A 20,958-nucleotide genomic window follows, 5' to 3' on the forward strand; every position below is an offset into this window, starting at 1 on the left:
TTATTCCGCTGCTCTCGTCGCTCTCCGCTGTCCCCGCCCTCGTCCCCGGAAGGTCTCCTCGTCCTCCCGCCGGCCGTTGTTTGTCTCTTCCACGGGAACCAAATAAAGTTTTTTCATTCAAACGCATTTTTTTTTTTAACCCATGCCCCTCCCTTTCTCAGCTCCTCCTCGGCACCGGAACCTCCTCTCTCCCTGCAGTGGATGCGACGCGAGCGTCGGCGCCGGCCCGGCGGCGGTGATGGCTGGGCCTCCGGCGTCTCTCTCGGGACAGGACGAAGGGTTCGTGTCGCTTTCCTCGCCCAGTCCCTCCGCTGCTCTTCCTCCTCCCGGCTTCTGCGGAAAGCCGGGCCTCGTCGGGAACCTCTGGGTAGCCATCAGGGGAGTTGTGGTGGGTCGGGGGCGCCCGGTCCCCCGCGCGTCGGCTCGGCCTCCTTCTACGCGCGGGGTGCGAGGCGGCCCGGGGCAGGGGGCGAGCCTGCTGGCTGCGGCTGCCCGCCGGGCTCCGGGCTGCGGACTCGGATCGGCTTCCAGCCTGCTCCCTGACTGCTGGGAGCGGACTGTGCACCCCGCCGAAATCCTCCGGGCACCCGGCTTCTCTCTACGGTCCTTGTTCAGGCCTCTTAGTAGGCTTATGTTATAATTTATGTCGAACAGTTAACTTGTCTTTCAAGTGATCCGATGCTGCTGTTTTTGTTTTACTCATGACCGTCCTGAGAGTTTATGCCTCCTCTATCCCCTTTCAGGGTGTTACAGCGACATAGCCACACACACATATATACATATGTATTCATTCATTCATTCGCACGCACTTTGGAGGGCTAAATTTTTCTGCAAAAGTTAGGAATCTCAGATTTATCGAGAAATATGTTTCTTCCTATTGCCGTTGAGATTAATTCGTGATCTATCAATGCCTGCAGCTTTTCGCTTTTTACGCGTCATGTCACAGATTTCTTGATAAAAGTTGTGGACGACCATAAGAAATATATATTTATTTGTATAAATTGAATGGCCAAATTTATATTTGAGATATGTCTTGCAAAATATTGCAAAAAAAACCACAAAAAAACACGTAGAGGAAATTGACCTTAACGGGAGTAGATTGAGGCTGGAGGGGCACCAATGGCCCAGAATTTGAGCAGGCACTCATTCAGTCATGCAAAATAAGAGGGAGTGTGTGGAACCTTAAATTTTGAGCTCTAGGTTCCTCTGGCTCTACCTTAGTCCTGACCTTGGTCTTTACCCTCACAGATGCGGGTCTTTGAGGAAACTCTTGAGGACATTTAGTACTGTTGACCCTTACACAAGGTGGGGGTGGATTGAGGTTAAGGGCTCTGACCCCCCCTCCTTACCTCTTCTTTGGAAAATCTGCATGTAACTTCTGACTCCCCCAAAACTTAACTACTGTACTTTGTCTCTGGTGATCTGAAGATATAAATGAACTGATCAGCTAAGTTTTGTGCTCTAAAAATGCACAGAATTTCATCACTTCCTGAAGTCTTTTTTCTAACTGAATCATGCATTTGCTTAAAAATTAATTATATATAAAATGATAATTTGTAAATCTTGATTTTTGTGGGCCTAAAATCCAGAGTACCTTAAATTTTTTTTTTTTTTAATTCAAGTATGCTCGAGTTTTTCCTCCAACTTTTTTCATTCTTTGACACTTCTAGAAAGTCTCCTGATTTTTTGGTTGGGAGAGTGTGATGGTGACATGCCTTAATTTTGTTTGAGGGTGGAGTAGGATGGATGGAGTCATTGTGCAGGTAGAGAATGCAGGAGGGAAGACCTTTGAAGAGAATTAAAATTGGCTAAGAATATAGACTAAGAGAAAAGAGAAAAGCAGGTTTATAAATATCTTTCATTCTTGATGTTCTAGCACATTAGAGGCTTTCACACAGTGTTACATCCGTTGCCTCATTCGTCTAAGTATGTGAAGTCACTTAGTAAGTAATAAACCCAGAACAAGCGCCTGTTTGAATTTTAGTATAAATTCTTTGATCCTGATTTCTTTTTTGGATAAATCCTTTTTCTGTCCTATCACATTGTTAAGTTAGTTTCTGATTCAAGAAAATAAAAGGAAGAGAATGGGAAAGATAAGAATCATGGAACAGTCTGAAGAAAAGAAAAGGAAGTGAATGGGAGAGATAAGAATCATGGAACAGTCTCAAGGGGAGAATCTGGGATTTGAAGCACAAAGAACGTTTAGCTTTCATGACATGTAACACCAGAGAAGTTTTCGGATTTTCCTGTCTTGATATAGTAGTCGAACAATGGTGGCTTACTTTATAATGCTTGTATGAAAAGGAATTTTAATTCAAATGAAACTGGAAGATGGCCAATCTGCTGGTATTAACGCTAAGTAATATACCGTGTATGTGACTCTCTTTTCTAGATCGTTTGCATATCTTACAATTAAAGACAGAATACCACAGATCTTAACCAAGGCTATTGATACATTGCATCGACATAAAAGTGAATTTTTTGAGAAACATGGAGAGGTAATATTGTGATTTCACCTTAATTTTTTGTTAACTCTTTAACAGAAACACAATAGCAGTTTTCTGTCTTTGGGTTTTTTGTTACTGTTTTTTTTTTTTTGTATTATGTTATGTTAATCACCATTATATGTTAAAAAAAAAAAAGAAGATGTTGTTTTCCGTCTTTGGTAAGGATCATTCCTCCCTCCTTGGAGAACTCTGGTTCCTTAGAAGAAACTTAAACAAAAAAGGCAGAATAGATAAGACAGGATAATGTGTGTGTTCTTTGATTTTCAATTTAACAATTCTGAATTTCAATGTTTATGATTTGTAAAAGACATAAAATGTAGCTTTGAAATCTAGTATTTTTTTCTTTCTTTAGTTTAGGACCTTAAAAATGTGTTATCCTAGAGGACTTATTCCTGTATGAATTAACTGTTTACATATATAAATTATATATTTAAATACAGATTATTCACATATTTTTAAGTATTTAAAAAATTTTTCATGTTTCTGCAGAAAGGCACAGAAGCCGAAAAGAAAGCAATTTCTCTTCTTTCTAAATTACGAAATGAATTGCAAACAGATAAACCAATAATCCCCTTTGTTGAGAAGTTTGTTGATACTGACATATGGAATCAGTACATAGAGTATCAGCAGAGTCTTTTAAATGAAAATGATGGAAAACCCAGGTGGTTTTACTCACCTTGGTTGTTTGTAGAATGCTACATGTATCGTAGAATTCATGAAGCAGTTATCCAGAGGTAAGTAAACATTTAGATAAGTAAATGTTTAGATGACTTAATGCTTTTTTGAAATTATAAAATGATAAGATTAAAAATAAAAACCAGTGGAAGCTAGAATTCCATTCAGTAGATATTAATGGCAGTATTGGATGTTTCTGCAGATGTTACTGGTACAAGAGATTCTTGGCAATTACAACCCAGTTGCCCAGAATAGATGGAAGATAAAATATCTGAGGGTGCCTGGTTGGCTCAGTCAGTAGAGCATGCGACTCTTGATCTCAGGGTTGTGAGTTCCAACCCCACGTTCGGTATAGAAATTATTAAAAATGAAATATGAAAAAAGATACAATATCTGAAGTGGGAACTAGTTAAAAATTCTTATGAAGACTTTTAGAGTAAAACAAATTGTATTGAGCAAAAAATGTTAATTATTTGAAAAAATTATTTTGGTAAAACAAGACAGGATAAAGCATGTTTTGTTTATAAAAATAGATAATATGCCAGTTAATTTGGGGTGAGGAGTCAACAGAACAGTGAATCACTACAGTGTTTTTTGCACTATCTTAATTTTTAGCTCTTTTTTTTAATGGCTAGAGACAGATTTTAAAAGTTAAATACATATCAAAATCACTTTTTATAAGCTTATTTATACTAATTTAATTTTTCCTAGGAAAAATCTGATACAGAACTGATTTAGAGAGCAGAAGAAAATGTAATGTGGATCATCCTTTTAGGTCACTGGTTACAAAAATACAGGTTTGCTAAATAAGAGGAATTCTTTGGTATCTGTCCCTAAGCATAGGAAAGAATAATTAAAAGCAATTGATCAAACCAGCACTAATAGTAAAATAAAAAAATTATTTGGGGAAACAATTTGAGTGTATTCATTAGCTTTTTCTGTCTTAATCTTTAGAAATTATTTTTTAATTAAAAATGTTTTTTAAGATTTTATTAATTTAATTTTGGAGAGAAACAGCACAAGTGTGAGGGGCAGAGGGAGAGGGAGAGAGAGAGAATCTCGAGCAGACGCCGTGCTCAGCACGGGCCCAACGCGGGGCTTGATCCCAGGGTCCTGGGATCATGACCTGAGCTGAAACTAAGAGTCAGATACTCAACCGACTGCGCCGCCCAGGCGCCCCTAGAAATTATTTTTTAAAGTCGCAACTTGTTGTTCTTGCTGAATAAGTGTATTTAATTAAATTAATTATGTCTCATCCTGCACCCACTGCTGAATAAATGTATTTTAGAACTTTTGCTCTAAAAGCAAAATAAACTATTAAATATCTAGCGCATTGGCCTGGCACATGGGAAGCACCTAAGCAAGACGATAGCCAATACTAAGAACTGTCATGTATTGAACAACAGCTATGTTCCAGTTACTTTGCAGCCCAGTGAAGTGTAGGTATTATTATGGTTTTGGTTGGGGAAATGGAGGTCCAATGCTGTTAATAAGTTGCCCAGGGTTAACATGGCTAGGAAATGGTATAGCCAGTACTTGACCCTGGTCTATGTAAGTCAGCTTAGAGCCCTCATTAAACCATCTTTTTCCAAGTAGTAGATTTGGATGTCTGTCAAGGACTAAGGAGAGTCTGAAATTCTGGGTGTTGGTTTCATAATTCTGGAAAACATCCATGGTATGAGCCAAAGCTGCTGAAGTATTGAAACACGGGGTGGCTCTGCACGGGGCTGGGGGAGTTTGGAAGTTAGAAAGGTAAAAGGAATATGTTTCTGAGTTTGATTTTAGAGGTAGATCGGGTTCAGAATTTAAAAAAACTAGGGTAGAAGTTTACAAACCTGGCTACACATTTATAACCCAGTTAGGGGAGACTTTTTTTTGTTGTTGTTGTTGTTTTTTAACATACAGGGTTTGAAATCATTCTTTAAAATAAACACTGATGGTTTAATTTGTGTGCGGTGGGACCTGGGCAGCAGTTTTTCTTTCCACGCCTCAGGGAGATTCTGCACGTCCTGGATTGATAACTACGGGTTCGGGAACAGCTTGTTAAAAGGGGTCGAGGCAAAATTTAGCTTTAAGTTGCAGGAACAAGAATGTTAAGTCAGTCATAGATGTAGAACTCTCCTCAGGTGATCTCTGTGGCAGACACTCAAAGTCAGGCAATTTGTATCAGAACTCAGGTGTTAGGTCAGTGTAAGGAAGAAATACCTTACAGTAGACTAGTACTGAAAGTTTTTAAATGTCCAGTTCGGAGGAGGAATTCCTGCCCTGGGCCAGTGATAACTCCATTGACCAAAGAAGGGTTTTTACTTTTCTAGGATCCCAAAGCACACATTATCTTTAAGACATGTTTATGTTGATTTTGTCCCTTATACTGAAACATACTTACAATTTTCTTTGTCAAGATGTATGTTTTAGGGGTGCCTGGGTTGCTCAGTTGTTAAGCGTCTGCCTTCGGCTCAGGTCATGGTCCCAGGGTCCTGGGATCGAGCCCCGCATCGGGCTCCCTGCTCAGCGGGAAGCCTGCTTCTCCGGAGCTCTCCCACTCCCCCTGGTGTTCCCTCTCTTGCTGTGTCTCTCTCTGTCAAATAAATAAAATCTTAAAAAAAAAAAAAGAGGTATGTTTTAGTTTGTATCAGAGTTAAATAGTTGAGTAATCTAAATTAAGACTCAAAATGTCAGTCATATGCAAAATTTAAATAAGTAAATATACTTCAGATATTGAAAAATGAAAGTATGGAGAAAATAGACATTTTAAAGCTTTTATTAAAGTGTAATATACATCCAGAACATATCTTAAGTGTTCAACAATCTTTACCAGAAGATGCTTATGTCCCAAGCACCCAGATCAAGAGGCAGAACCTTAGTAGGCCCCAAAGAAGCCTTGCATATGGCCCCTGCCATTCCTGCCCCTCAAGGATAGCACTATCCTGACCTGCATTAGTTTTGCCTGTTTCTAAACTGCATTTAAATGAAATTGTATTGGATATAATTTTGTGTCTGGCTTTTTTCACTCAGCGTTATGTTGGCGAGATTCATCCGTATTGTTGCATATAAATGTAAATCATCTTCATTGCTATATCGTATTGTGTTATATGAATATATCACAGTCTGTTTATTCTATTGTTGATGAATATTTGAGTAGTTCCCAGTTTGGGGTTATTATGAAGAATGCTTCTACCAACCTTCGAACACATGTTTTTGTTGAGCAGGCACATGTATTTCTTTTGGGTGTATATCTAGGAGTGCACCACCGGGTCATAGTTTGTGCACATATACAGCTTTAGTAGATTCTAAAATAGCAAACATTTTTAAAATTGGAAATCATATATGAGTTTACCCTTAAATACAAGGAGTTACCCTTAAAAATCATTCTTAACTCAAGGTATGGCTTTAGTGATTTATTAATAAAACATTAGAACAAGGATTGGCGAACTTTCCCTGTAAAGGGCGGGATGGTAAACATTTTAGGCTGTGGGGGCCACATGGTCTTTGTTGCAGCTAGTTGGCTGTGTCCTTGCGATGCAGAGCAGCCACAGATGATACGGAAATGACCAAGTGTGGCTATGCTCCAGTAAAACGGTATTTATGGACACTGAAATTTGAATTTCATGTTTCATAAAATACTCTTTCTTTCAACCACACAGAAGTATAAAAATCATTCTTAGCTTACAGGTCATACAAAACAGGTGGTGGGCCGCATGGGGTCTGCAAGCTGCAGTTTGCTCACCCCTGCACTTGAACCTGTGCATCCAAATAATTATCTTTTAAGTCACCTTGAAAGACTGATTTATTCTAGCAGGCTGCCACTGCTAAAGATGTCTTTTAACTCCTTGGAGCCTCTTTCAGAGCCAGTGTACAGCCTAAAAAAGAAATTAGTCTTGCTATTTTTTAGTCCTTCTTCATTTTTGATTAAAAAAAAAAAAATCTAGGGATGCCTGGGTGGCTCAGTCGGTTAGGCGGCTGCCTTCGGCCCGGGTCGTGATCCCAGGGTCCTGGGATCGAGTCCCACATCGGGCTCCTTGCTCAGCGGGGAGCCTGCTTCTCCCTCTCTCTCCCTCTACTTGTGCTCTCTCTGTCAAATAAATAAAATCTTAAAAAAAAAAATCTATTACTCCCATTTCATTTACACACGTCATTCTAGTGAAATTGCTCTGAGTGACTTTTGGCTCCAAATAAACTCCAAGGGATAGAGATGTGCTATCACTGATAGGACCTTCAATAATGTGCCACAAGTTCTAAAGAAAATTCCAAAAGTGCTTTGAACAATGGCAGCATCCTTGGAATGAGGGTGTAGCTTCCCAGGGAGACTGGAAGGAGACAGCAATCATGCGGATGTATAAATTCTGGTATGTGTTTTTTTAAGTCAGTCCCACATCAGTCACATTGTTTTTATCCTAAGGTAGATGACCCGTGGAAAAAGTTGCTAATTTAGAAGATCAGATGATCTGAATGTCTTTTGTGTTTGGTTCTTAAAGTCCATGATGTTCTTATTTATATTTTGCTCGTTATGTTGTTCTTAGGCCAGTATTAATATTATTTGATCTCTCTTTGGACGGCATAAAGCCCTGACACATATCACCATTGGTCAAAACGAGAAAACTACATACATGTGGTCAAAATTTGTTATAATAAAATGTACGTTAATATTTTATGATTTCTCTCAAGTGGTTGTTGGGTTCCCATAGTACTCTGTGTTTGACTCTGTTGGTAATTACTGTATTGTGTGCAAATATTGATATACATAGGTTTGTTTCATGGGACCCTGCCACATTTAGCACCCAAAAAAATGTTTGTTAAACTAAAGCAATTATCTTGAAATATTGTTTCTTTCTACTTTTGCTCTGGAAACCCTAACTGGGTAATGATTATGGCTATATCACTATAATTATTTCAAATTCCAGTAAAATATTTGTTTAGGGAACTTAGTTAACTAAAATGAGTTTGGGTATTTATTTTTGTGTAATTTGATCAAATTGATTTATTTTGTGTAATTTGATAATTATTCATTTTTCTGTAACTTGATTTATGTTTCATACAGTATCTATTACCAGTAAGTTTTGAGATTAGAAGGTTCTACTCTCTTTCCTTTAAAGAACTGCAATTACCCAAATGTTAAAAAAAAAAGGTACAGAGTTATATAAATGTTTCTTCTGTATGTTTTTCTCCTCCTGTAGTCCACCAATTGATGACTTTGATGTATTTAAAGAATCAAAAGACCAAAATTTCTTTGAGTCGCGGGAATCCATCATTGCTTTGTGTACTCATCTACAAGAGGTGGTAACAGCCATCAGAGACCTAGATGAAAGTCAGCTGAAAGATGAATTTTTCAAACTTCTTCAGGTAAATGTGATAATTGGTCTCCTGAGTATGTTTGTGTGTTTAAATGGTTAAAAAATAAAGTGGCATTGACTTAACAACAAAGCACGTGTATATATTGTCATTTAACTTATAATTGATCATTTTTTATCATTTTAGTAATGGTGTTATTCAAGAGCTGAAAATCCACTTAATCTCCGAAAATGAGTTTTGAAATCTCTTCAGCTGGAGGTGATTTTTAGTGGCACAGGAGTCCTCTGGCTACATAGCCTCTGTCATTCTTGAGAGAATACTCCACAGTCATTTGGTCGGCCTAGCCTGACTCAGACTTAGATGCTGGTTTTGTCACTTATTTGTTGTTGGACCTGAGGGAGGTTACTTAATCTCTCTGTTAAATGAGGATGGCACTGTATACGTCGTCATTTGACGTGAGAATGAAAGTAGATTCAGTTGTGTCAGCGTGGAGCACCAGCCTGCTGTTACCATCGGGTGAAAACATCAGGTGGTCAGTGGCCTCTTTAACATGGTTTTATTGCATTTTTTCATCAGTCTTGCATTAAGTTTAGTTTTTAATTCTCATTCGAACACATCCTTAAGATGTGTTATAAGAACTATTTGAAGATGTGGGGTTTTACACAACAGTATCCCCAGCCCTCATCTCCCAGAAAAAGTTAGAAACATTTCCAGAAAAAGATGCTATTAGGAAATGCCATGAAGAGAGAGAAAGCAGGGCAGGGCGATGGGGATGTCGGGGGAGATGCAGGGGTGCAGTTTTAAGTGGGGCTGCCAGGGAAGGGCCTCAGAAAGTGTCAGGGGAAGAGGCAAAGCAGGCGAGGGAGTGGGTGACATGCAGGTCTGGGAGAGTGTTCCTGCCAGGGTACCTGAGGTGGGGGACTGGCAGGCGTGTGGGAGAAACTGCATGGGGATCCCGCAGGAAATGGGTGAGGTGAGGGGCCTGGAAGGGCCACGGAGGCCTAAGCAAAGGTAAGATTTCCATTTGTACTCACCTTGCCACCACCGGGGAGCTATTAGAGCGTTTTCATCAGAGGAGTAACAAGGATGGACTTGTTTCAAGGATTACTTCTCAGGACACACTGAAGGGGTACAAGGCTAGACATTGGGGAAGTCTGTTATTAACATGACTCAGGGAGGGATGACTGGACCAAGAAGAGGTGTTAAAATTTGTCGCCAGTATTCTGGAAATACTTTGAAAGTAGAGACTGCAGAATCCTGATAAAACTTTGAGGGCAAGCAGAGTAAGCGGCATGATTAAGAGGGGCTTATTTTGAGGCTTATTTTGAGTTTGGAAGAAAAGTTGTCAGGGTATTGTTAAATAATAAGCTTAGTTATTTCCCCCAGTTGGAACTATCCTTTATGCTTAGTTTAGAATTAAAAGAAAAAAGAAAAGCGGTAACATGTCAGTCCTTACCTGTAGCTGGCCCATTGTTTCGGGGGACAGTCTTTGAGTATGTCTTTGTCCCATGAGTATATTAAGTTGTGAAGAAGAAGGAATACCACTCTGTTTTCTGTCATCGAATGTGGCCAAGTAAAGGAGGCAAGAGTTGCCTTCCGTTAGTACTCATGATGACCAGCAGGTTAACTTCCTATAAGGAACCTGAAAGTATATTAGATTGCAGGGAACGTTGATCTGTTTTTAAAAGCCAGGGAACACCCCCACTGTCCACACAAACATTTCAGCACCTGCTCTGTCAAACTGGATGCTGGGCCTGTGATGGCATGGAAAACAGACAATCCTTGCTATCGTAGAACTTGTAATCTCAAGGGAATATAGACAAATAATGGCACAACTCAACACGCAATTACAAACTGGAAGGTGGTGTGAGGGAAACGTGCGGGCGGCGGACAGAGACCCTGATGTCAGCTGAGGGGTGCCGTGGCCCACAACGCTGTTTCTGCATCAGATGGACTCTTAACTATTTAAGTGTCATACTTAAAAACATCCATTCGTCTGTCTTTTTTAAAAAATAATATTCTTAGAATGTGCATTTTCCTCTTATTTTGAATCACACGAGGTAGAGTCTGTTTTGGCTGATATTTATGGAGTATTGGGTGTGTTACTTAAACGTATTATGTCACCTCTCACAGTAACTCTACAAGGTCAGTGCTGGTATTATGTCATTTTTCCATTGTGGGACCTGAGCCTTAGGGAGCATGTATACTTTACCAATGGCTGTTAACTGGAAATGCTGGGATTTGAACCTACATCTGTCTGATTCTAGAGCCTGTAATCTTAAACATCTAATTTAACTATAGCTTAAAAGGGGGGCTATGTACCATTTTCTATAAAATAAACTTGAAGTATTATTTCAATTTAAAGTGGAGTAATAGATGATTCAATTTGGAGGGGTCTTTAGACATCACGTTGCCCAATTTCTTTATTTTTCAAGTAAGAGACCTAAATCCCAGAGAGTTTGCCTGGTCCTAATGTTATACAACTAGTAAAAGAAACTGAGCAGTTTGGGGAGGAATGTGAGGAGGGAAAAGGGTGCTTTTCTCTTGACTTTGGATTTTTAAGTAAACTTTGTAACCTCTTTTTACAGTGTGATCATATTCTAATATCTGCAAGATGCAAAATCATTCTGATTTAAGCCATACAGATCATTAACATCATTCAAACCAGTTTTTTAGAAAAATTATCACATAGTGACCAATTAAATGTTTCATTGTCTTAACCCTGTTTATACATCATGATGGAAACACAGTCTTTGCATTATTAGGAAGGTGTAGATCTGATGGATATTTTATTTTATTTTATTTTTTTTTAAAGATTTTATTTATTTATTTGAGAGAGAGAATGAGAGAGAGAGCACGAGAGGGAAGAGGGTCAGAGGGAGAAGCAGACTCCCTGCAGAGCAGGGAGCCCGACATGGGACTCGATCCCGGGACTCCAGGATCATGACCTGAGCCGAAGGCAGTCGCTTAACCAACTGAGCCACCCAGGCGCCCTGGATATTTTATACTAAGCATGTTGTAGAAATGAATTTTATGAATTGTTTTAGCAACCTCTCCCCCCACATTTTACACAATAGAGTTTTTGTTGGTTATTCAAAACAAGGGTAAAAGTTTTATACTTTTTCTTTTTCAGATTTCACTGTGGGGGAATAAGTGTGATCTGTCTCTATCAGGCGGGGAAACCAGTTCTCAGAAAACCAACATAATGAGTTCTTTGGAGGAACTAAAACCTTTGATTTTAGTGAATGACATGGAACATCTTTGGTCGCTGCTTAACAACTGCAAGAAAACAAGAGGAAAAGCATCTATTACCAGAGTAGATATTGTTTTGGATAATGCTGGGTTTGAACTTGTTACGGATTTAGTTTTAGCTGACTTTTTGTTGTCCTCTCAACTGGCTACTGAGATCCATTTTTATGGAAAAACTATTCCGTGGTTTGTGTCTGATACTACTATCCGTGACTTTAACTGGTTAATTGAACAAGTGAAAGGGTCTAATCATAAGTGGATGTCCAAGTGTGGGGCTGACTGGGAAACCTATATTAAAGTAGGCAGTTGGGTTTACCATGATCATATATTTTGGACTCTGCCTCATGAATTCTGCGTAATGTCTCAGGTTGCTCCTGACTTGTATGCTGAACTACAGAAGGCACATTTAATTTTATTCAAGGGTGATTTGAACTATAGGAAGTTGACAGGCGATAGGAAGTGGGAATTTACTGTTCCATTTCATCAGGCTCTGCGCGGCTTCCATCCTGCCCCTCTCTGCAGCATACGAACCTTAAAAGCTGAGGTTCAGGTTGGGCTGCGGCCGGGGCAGGCTGAACAGTACATAGCCACTGAGCCCAGCTGGCTGACCATTGGCAAGTATGGGGTATTTCAGTTTGATGGTCCACTCTGACTTGCTTTAGGAACTCTTAAGTTGTGTAGAGAGAGATGGCAGACACTTCGCGTCCCCAAAAGGAGTGTGTGATTTGAGTCCCATGGCTGCTTTGCATCAGCTCTGGGGAGCTTGGCTTCTCAGTGTTCATTTCCATACGCTCTGGATGCTTTCTCTTTGGGCATTTTGCCCCGCTACATTGTTTGGGCGATAGATGGATTGAGCTAGTTATAGATATTTATGTTTATGTTGGAATTTTAGTAATTTATTTCAAGTTAAATGCATCATTTCAAGTGGTTTTAATGAACTTATTTTTAATTGGTCAGAAAGTAAAATATAAGAATTCTGCTTTTAAAGTTAGTTAACATTCTTTTAATGCTATGCTGCATGGTATTTAATATTCTAGGAAGCATGGGATTTTATTTAACTTGTTTTGAGGCTCTAGAAATAAGGGCTCTGTGAAGACGAACATCTTAAATGAAATAGGCTTTGAAAAGAGAGGCATTTAGAACTGTGATACTTGAACAATGAAAGTAAAGATTACCTCGTAAGTTAATTCTAAATTTTGTTCTCCTTGAACTTTATTTCATTTTAAATAACCTGTTTAATTTGCACGCATTTGTATTTTGATTGACCTGTGCAATGGATAGCAGGAAACTCAAAATCGAACAGAATGAAACAAATGATATTTGAAGAACTGATACCCTTTACCTTCTATTTGTGATATCCATAACTAACTAAAATATATTATTTTAATACATAAGTGCTTTAAATGAACAGATTTTTAGATTGTTCTGCAGTTTTTAAAAAAAATGCTTTAGATAGAAAAGATTCTTGTGCATTGAGATTGGAGTACTAGGTTAATTTTTTATATACTTACCAATTTTTTGATGACCACTAGATATTAAAGGCTGTAAGTTTCAGTCAGTTTATTTTGAAACTGAAATCGGTAATAAACCTGGAAATGTTTTCTTGATGGTATAATAAAATGAATTGTACTGAAAATCTTTTTGGTTTTATTTTCCAGTGGGAGAAAGTCAAGAAGGGAAGATTAAATATGAGGTCTATGTAATAAAGAAACTGGTAATGTATAGTATACATGTTGCCAAAGCAGTTCTTAAATTATGTCACTTATAAATGAGGTTATGGTCTATGTCCTTGCTAAGTGTTTTTAAAAAGTTTTGTAAAATGTTTATACAAAGCTGCACATTTTTTTTTTTTTAAGATTTTTATTTATTTATTTGACAGAGAGAGACACAGCGAGAGAGGGAATACAAGCAGTGGGAGTGGGAGAGGGAGAAGCAGGCTTCCCACCAAGCAGGGAGCCCGATGCGGGGCTTGATCCCAGGACCTGGAATCATGACCTGAGCCAAAGGCAGATGCTTAACGACTGAGCCACCCAGGCGCCCCAAAGCTGCACATTTTGAATTTACTTTTATCTACATGTGTTCCTGTTTTAAACATTAAGTTACTAAAATAGTGAGCATATTAGAATTATTTGTAGATACTTTCTAACATAAGTTAAAACACGATTGTATATGTATATTGACTTCATAGCCACAGTGTGGGCTATGGTGTAATACATTACATTTTCCAGAGAATGGATCTTTTTTTTTTTATCATTTTTTTTCCTTTTAAGATTTTATTTATTTATTTGAGAGAGAAAGAGAGAACACAAGCAGGGGCAGCGGCAGAGGGAAAAGCAGACTCCCCGCTGAGCAGAGAGCTTGACATGGGGCTCCATCCCAGGACCCTGGGATGATGACCTGAGTTGAAAGCAGATGCCCAACCGATTCAGTCACCCAACTGCTCCGTGTTTTTATCATGTTTTATTAAGAACATGAAATTAGGATTTGTGAAGAAATAGTTCACCCTCTCCTATAAAAGCAAGGACGCAAATGAGCAAGCAAGAAAAGTAGCACTATGGGAGAGGAAGTCGGTTCAAGATGGAATTTTTAAAAAATGCTGAGCAGGGGTAGGACCCACCTGTAGTTTAACTGGTTGACTTTTCTTTTTTTTTTAAGATTTTATTTATTTATTTGACAGAGGGATAGAGAGAGAGCTCAAGTAGACAGAGTGGCAGGCAGAGGGAGAGGGAGAAGCAGGCTTCCCGCTTGGGAAGCCCGATGTGGGGCTTGATCCCAGGCCCCCAGGATCATGACCTGAGCCGAAGGCAGACGCTTAACTGACTGAGCCACCCAGGCACCCCGACTTTTTTTTTTTTAAGATTTTATTTATTTGAGAGAGTGAGCGAGCGAGAGAGCACAAGCAGGGGGATGAGCAGAGGGAGAGAGAAGCAGACTCCCCGCTAAGGAGGGAGTCCATCGTGGGGCTCGATCCCCGGACTCTGGAATCATGACCTGAGCTGAAGGCAGACGCTCAAACAACTGAGCCACCCAGGCGCCCCGGGTTGACTTTCTTTAATTGAACTTTAGTTGGCACACAATGTTACATTAGGTTCCAGTGTACAACATAGTGACTGGACGAGTCCATGCGTTATGCTGTGCTCAGCACAGGGGTAGCTCCCGTCAGTCTCCAGATGTCACAATCACAATCCCACTCCCACTCACCCATTTTTCCCATCACCAGCAATGCATGAGGTCTCCAGTTTCTCCATATCCTTGTCAGCACTTGTTATTATCTGTGTTTTTTATTATAGTGTACTACTGGGTGTGAAGAGGTATCTCATTGTGGTTTGGATTTGTATTTCCCTAATGACTAATGGTGAGCATATTAGAGCATATTTGCATGTGCTGATTGGCCATTTGTATATCTTCTTTGGAGAAACGTCTTTAATACCTTCGCCCATTTAAAAATTAGATTATCTTTTTATTATTGAGTTGTAAGAGTGTCTATATATTCTGCATACATCTCATCAGATGCATAATTTGCAAATATTTTCTCCCATCCTGTGGCTTGTCTTTTCTCTTTCGAGTTTTCTTTCTTTCTTTCGTTCTTTCGTTCTTTCGTTCTTTTTCTTTCTTTCTTTCTTTCTTTCTTCTGTCTTTTCACTTTCTTGATGGCATTGTTTACAGCACAAAAGTTTTCTATTTTGATGAAATCCTTTTACCTACTTTTTCTTTCATTGCAAAGCCTTGGTTTTTGAACTACTTTTTTTTTTTTTTAAAGATTTTATTTATTTATTCATGAGAGACAGAGGGAGAGAGAGAGAGAGAAGCAGAGGGAGAAGCAGGCTCCCAAGGAGCAGGGAGCCCGATGCGGGACTCGATCCCAGGACCCTGGGATCATGACCTGAGCCGAAGGCAGATGCCCAACCATCTGAGCCACCCAGGCGCCCTGAACTGCTTCTTAACATCCCCTTCAGGGCCACTGAAGTGAGAGACAGAAACACCCAATGGTTAGGGCTCTGCCTACAGTCTTCTGCTCTCCCACTTACTTCAACCCAGCGTGATTGGCCCTTCTTTGTTTGGCATAGCTCCAGAGTAGGATAACGGGGAAAGCTGAGGCTCTGGAGTCTGCTGGGCGTGGGGTTGAGTGATCTTGGAGAAACTTTCCCAAAATAGCTCCTGCAATTGTTTCATCTGCAGATACCGTACTTGGTTAAGTATGAAGTAACTCCTGGATGAAGCAGCCATTACATTTCATGCAATACATTTTTATCAAGACATAGATCCAGTATCTTATATATATTATGATGGAAATATGGAAGAAGGGCAGGTAAATAATTAGGGGAGGATGGTAGTTTATACTTTATGGGTTTATGTTACTTTCTGATTAAACAGTTGAGGGGATCCAGCTTTTATTCCTATAATTTGAGGCAGTATTTTGTGTTGGATAAAATGCAGTAATATTTTTGATTCTTTATCAGGCCCAAACCCGTGTTGTTCAACCTCAAGGTCACGTTTCTATAAAAGAAATCACCACAAAAGGCAATCTCAACATAGTTCAAACTCTTTATTTACATTTTATTTAAGAGAACTTCAGAGTGGATCAAAAACATAATTCAGAGTTATACTTAAAGTATAATTTACTATAAAATTAAAGTAAAAAAATTAAAATTCTCTCTCCCACCCATGTTTCTGACAGTTGTTTCTGCCCACACCCCCACTGAGTCTTGTTTAGAGCCTCTCCCTCCATAAAACTTTTCTTCTCCTCTCTGCTATTTTTGTTTTCTTTTCTGAACTGGGGGTAGGTGTTGGGGAGACTGAACACTTCTACACATGCATGTCTTACAACCTGAATGAAGCGTTAATGTAATGTCTGCCATGGTAAGCAATCAGTGATATCTTGAAATTACAGAAAGTGAATAAAGCAGAGGGAAAAAAATGGGAAAAACAAGAACATAATCCTAGCAACTTCAAATACCCTTATTGCTTTTTATGTATGTATTTCTAAGTTTTTCTCCATATTTAGACATTTTTTACGTGCCTAAGATAAAAAAGGATCCTACTGTCTGAAAAAAAAATTTTTTTTTAACCATGAAGTATTTTTTCCAACTCCTGAAGTTTTTGTCTGGTTAATTGGTTTCGTTGTTATTGTTGTTGTTATTTTACTTTTTTCTAATTTGCTAATTAGTTCCTGCTGGAGGGATAGAAGTTTGTTGGAGATTTTGTTTTTGTTTTTTCCCTTGGGTAGCAGTATGGCCTGGGACTCAGTAATGGCCTGGGACTCATACATACTGGATTTCTAATCCCTGGTCTCCTATGAATCATGTGACCTGTCACATTCTCACCATTTTACTGGAAAAAGAAAAGTTATTTCTAGTCAACTTGAACTATATTCAATCTCAAATCCAGAGTCCCCTAGGAAAAGGAGTCATGCAGGGATATTAGCATTTTAGCACCCCCTAGTGGCCACCTGATATTCCATAAAACCTGATCTTTTCCCTTCCTTGGTAATCTGCAGACAGGGAGATGCTGTTGTGAGTGGAGCATCAGGTTAAGCTAAACCATCCCTTAGAGACCACCATTCACATTGTTCTTCCTTTCTGATTTTCTTGGTGGGTCACATTCCCCCCTTCCACTTTCTTTAATATCCACTCCATTTTCAGACCTTTTAGAAAATAAGAGGGAAAATCATTCATACAGAAGACATTTCTAAAATGTTGAATCCCATTAATTGTATATTTCTTGGGGCAGCTACCCACTGTGGCTTCTGCATATTTGTCCCACACACGGTTGGGGCAATGAATGACTGATGGATAGGTGATGAATTTTAGCATTGGAAATAATTTTTTAAGCCTCTGAGGTGATGCTATTTACATTGAAGTCTAAAGGATGAAATGGGTCTGTTAGCCTGATCAGTTAGATCAAACAGTACTTGTTGAATGAATAAGAAGTATATATTATATAATTGGGAGTTTTCCATAAATATATGTATTTTTGAATACTGCTTTATTCAATATTATATTGTGGTCAATTTCCCATAGTTAAAAATTCTTCAAAAATGTGATTTTTAAAATTTTTAGTTAAATTCATTTTAGTTAACATATAGTGTATTATTAGTTTCAGGGGTAGAATTTAGTGATTCATCAGTTGCATATAATACCCAGTGCTCATGACATCAAGTGCCCTCCTTAATGCCCATCAGCCAGTTACCCCATCCTCCAACCCACCTGCCCTCCAGCAACCCTCAGTTTGTTTCCTAGAGTTCAGCATCTCTTATAGTTTGCCTCCCTCTGTTTTCATCTTATTTTTCCTTTCCTTCCCCTATGTTCATGTTTTGTTTCTTAAATTCCACATATAAGTGAAATCATATGGTATTTGTCTTTCTTTGACTGACCTATTTCACTTAGCACAATACCCTCTAGTTCCATCTACATAGTTGTGAATGGCATGATTTCATTCTTTTTGATGGCTGAATAATGTTCCATTGTGTGTGTGTGTGTGTGTGTGTGTGTGTGTGTGTGTGTGTGTGTGTACATATATATACACACACAAGAGGTATATATATATATATATATATGTCAGTGGACATCTGGGCTCTTTCCATATTTTGACTATTGTGGACATTGATGTTATAAACATTGGGGTGCGTGTGCCCCTTCAAATCACTATGTTTGTATCCTTTGGATAAATGCCTAGTAGTTCAATTGCTGGGTCATAGATTAGCTCTATTTTTAACTTTTTGAGGGGCCTCCATACGGTTTTCTAGAGTGTCTGCACCAGCTTGCATTCCCACCAACAGTGTAGGAGGGTTCCCCTTTCTCCGCATCCTCGCCAACATCTGTCGTTTCCTGACTTGTTAATTTTAGCCATTCTGACAGGTGTAAGGTGGTATCATTGTGATTTTGATTTCTATTTCCCTGATGCTGACTGATATTGAACATTTTTTCATGTGCCTGTTAGCCATTTGTATGTCTTCTTTGGAGAAATACCTGTTTGTGTCTCCTGACCATTTCTTGACTGGAGTATTTTTTTGGGGGGGGGTATTGAGTTTGATAAGTTCTTTATAGACTTTGGATACTAGCCCTTTATCTGATATGTCATTTGCAAATATCTCCCATTCCATAGGTTGCCTTTTAGTTTTTTTTTTTTTTAAGATTTTGTTTATTTGATAGAGACACAGCGAGAGAGGGAACACAAGCAGGGGGAGTGGGAGAGGGAGAAGCAGTCTTCCCACGGAGCAGGGAGCCCAATGCGGGGTTCGATCCCAGGACCCTGGGATCATGACCTGAGCCGAAGGCAGATGTTTGACGACTGAGCCACCCAGGCGCCCCAGTTGCCTTTTAGTTTTGTTGACTGTTTCCTTGGCTATGCAAAAAGCTTTTTATCCTAATGAAGTCCCATTAGTTCATTTTTGTTTTTGTTCCCTTTGCCTCAAAAATGTGATTTTTTTTTTGACAGGAAGTAGGTTTTATTGGTGGGCATGAATAGGGAGGGGGCAGTGCTGAGGTTCTCATGAGTGCAGAGCCCTCCATTTGTCCAAGGGGACACGATTAGGGATGTATTTGGCCCCACAGCCATCTGGGATAAGCCCTTTTCAGCCACCATGTCTTCAAATTCATCCACGTTAAACTTAGTAAAGCCCCACGTCTTGGAGATGTGGATCTTCTGGAGGCCAGGGAACTTGAACTTGGCCCTGTGTAGGGCCTCGATCACATGTTCCTTGTTCTGCAGCTTGGTATGGTTGGACATGATGACTTGGCCAATGTGGACCCTGGCTACTGTGCCCTGGGGCTTTCCAAAGGCACCCCGCATACCTGTCTGCAGCCTAGATTGGAGATAGCATGAGGTCAGACCTCAATATCCACCGGAAAGGGCTGTCTCCAAGGTCCCTTGGGGCAACCCATACAATCAACAGGCTGTATACACTACCAAGGAGGCTACTGTTTGCAGCCATGGCACACTGGGCCCCCATGGACAAAGAGCACAGTCGGCTTAATTGGCTGCAGATCAAAAATGTGATTTTTAATGGCTATAAACATTTCATCATAGAGCTACATCATATTTTCTTTTGTTACGTAGATTGTTCAAAACTTTTGCTATTATAAAAGAGGCTGAATGAACATCTTTGGACAACTAACTCCCATTAAGATTTGTAAGTCTTCAGTTACTGCAAATTATTTGAAGCTATCCAATTATTCTGGTCCTGCTAGAATGGTATTTGTATTAGACTTATAACCCCAAACCCTCAATATTGAGAAACTGCTTGATATGAGAAGGAAAGTCTCATTTTTCCTTACTCTTTTTTTTTTTTTTAAATTCATGCCATATATCGTGACTTTCAATCCTTTTGAGTTCAATACAAAGTTTAGGCACAAGGGGGAGATCCTTTAGCATAGTAAAGTGGCTGGATTTTCCTCCTGTACTATTTAGCAAAGTAGATTTCAGCAAAAAAAAAAAACAAAAACAAAACTGGCAGAGTATAATTTTCATTGTTGACTGCACACATTCTTGTGGTTTCAACTTTAAAATCATTATACCACTAGGATTCTGGTGTCTGTCATGGCAAAATGCAGTAAGGTCAATGACAAAAAAATTATGTCCTCATTCCTTTCTTGGCTGAAATTTTATGTATACATATAATATTTGCAACAAAATATTATAGTGGTTTATCGTAGAAGTATATAAAAATAGATGAGAAAATAAAATTAAAACTCAGGAAAAGTAAAAAAAAGAGAATTTTGTTAATATAGAAAAGTCACTCTAGAAAATATTTTAATTTAATTTAATTTAATTTAATTTATTTGACAGAGAGAGAAAGCACAGCAGGGGAAGCAGCAGAGGCAGAGGGAGAAGCAGGCTTCCTGCATAGCAGGGAGCCCGATGTGAGGCTCGATCCCAGGACCCCAGGATCATGACCTGAGCTGAAGGCAGACGCTTAATGACTCAGCCATCCAGGCGCCCTAGAAAAAACTTTGTAAGAAAATAAAAATAATTGCTTTCCATTCATTTAACCTTTACGTGAAGAGAAAAAGCACTACTATGTTTGTTTTCTTATTTGGTTAATTTTAATATAGCAAATTAATTTTTACTGTGATTCAGAAAATTTAAAGGAACGAATATTCCAATTATACCTTACATTTAAGAAGTTATGAATTAGGGGGCACCTGGGTGGCTCAGTCGGTTAAGTGACCAACTCTTGATCTCAGCTTAGGTCATGATTCTCAGGGGTGTGAAATTGAGCCCTGGATCGGGCTCTCTG

At 39.1% G+C, this 20,958-nt stretch overlaps 1 protein-coding gene and 1 non-coding gene across 2 annotated transcripts; one reads left to right on the top strand and one right to left on the bottom strand.

Annotated features, from left to right (window-relative positions):
• Window positions 1-40: 40 nt before the first annotated feature.
• Window positions 41-20,730, top strand: ARMT1 (acidic residue methyltransferase 1). Its single transcript, XM_025866341.2, is given in 9 exon segments — window positions 41-313; window positions 316-367; window positions 2,393-2,498; window positions 2,997-3,241; window positions 8,357-8,522; window positions 11,605-13,434; window positions 15,011-15,075; window positions 19,779-19,851; window positions 20,508-20,730. Coding segments are annotated over 6 exon segments (1,449 nt in total). The 5' UTR covers window positions 41-201; the 3' UTR covers window positions 12,373-13,434; window positions 15,011-15,075; window positions 19,779-19,851; window positions 20,508-20,730.
• On the bottom strand, window positions 19,572-19,705 carry LOC112819459 (small nucleolar RNA SNORA70). The gene has a single exon (XR_003206855.1). It is a non-coding gene; the product is annotated as a small nucleolar RNA SNORA70 (small nucleolar RNA).
• Window positions 20,731-20,958: the final 228 nt, after the last annotated feature.

Source organism: Callorhinus ursinus, unplaced genomic scaffold (assembly GCF_003265705.2).
Source record: "Callorhinus ursinus isolate GAN/ISIS: 27379988/994484 unplaced genomic scaffold, GSC_fseal_2.0 scaffold6, whole genome shotgun sequence".
NCBI lineage: Eukaryota > Metazoa > Chordata > Mammalia > Carnivora > Otariidae > Callorhinus > Callorhinus ursinus.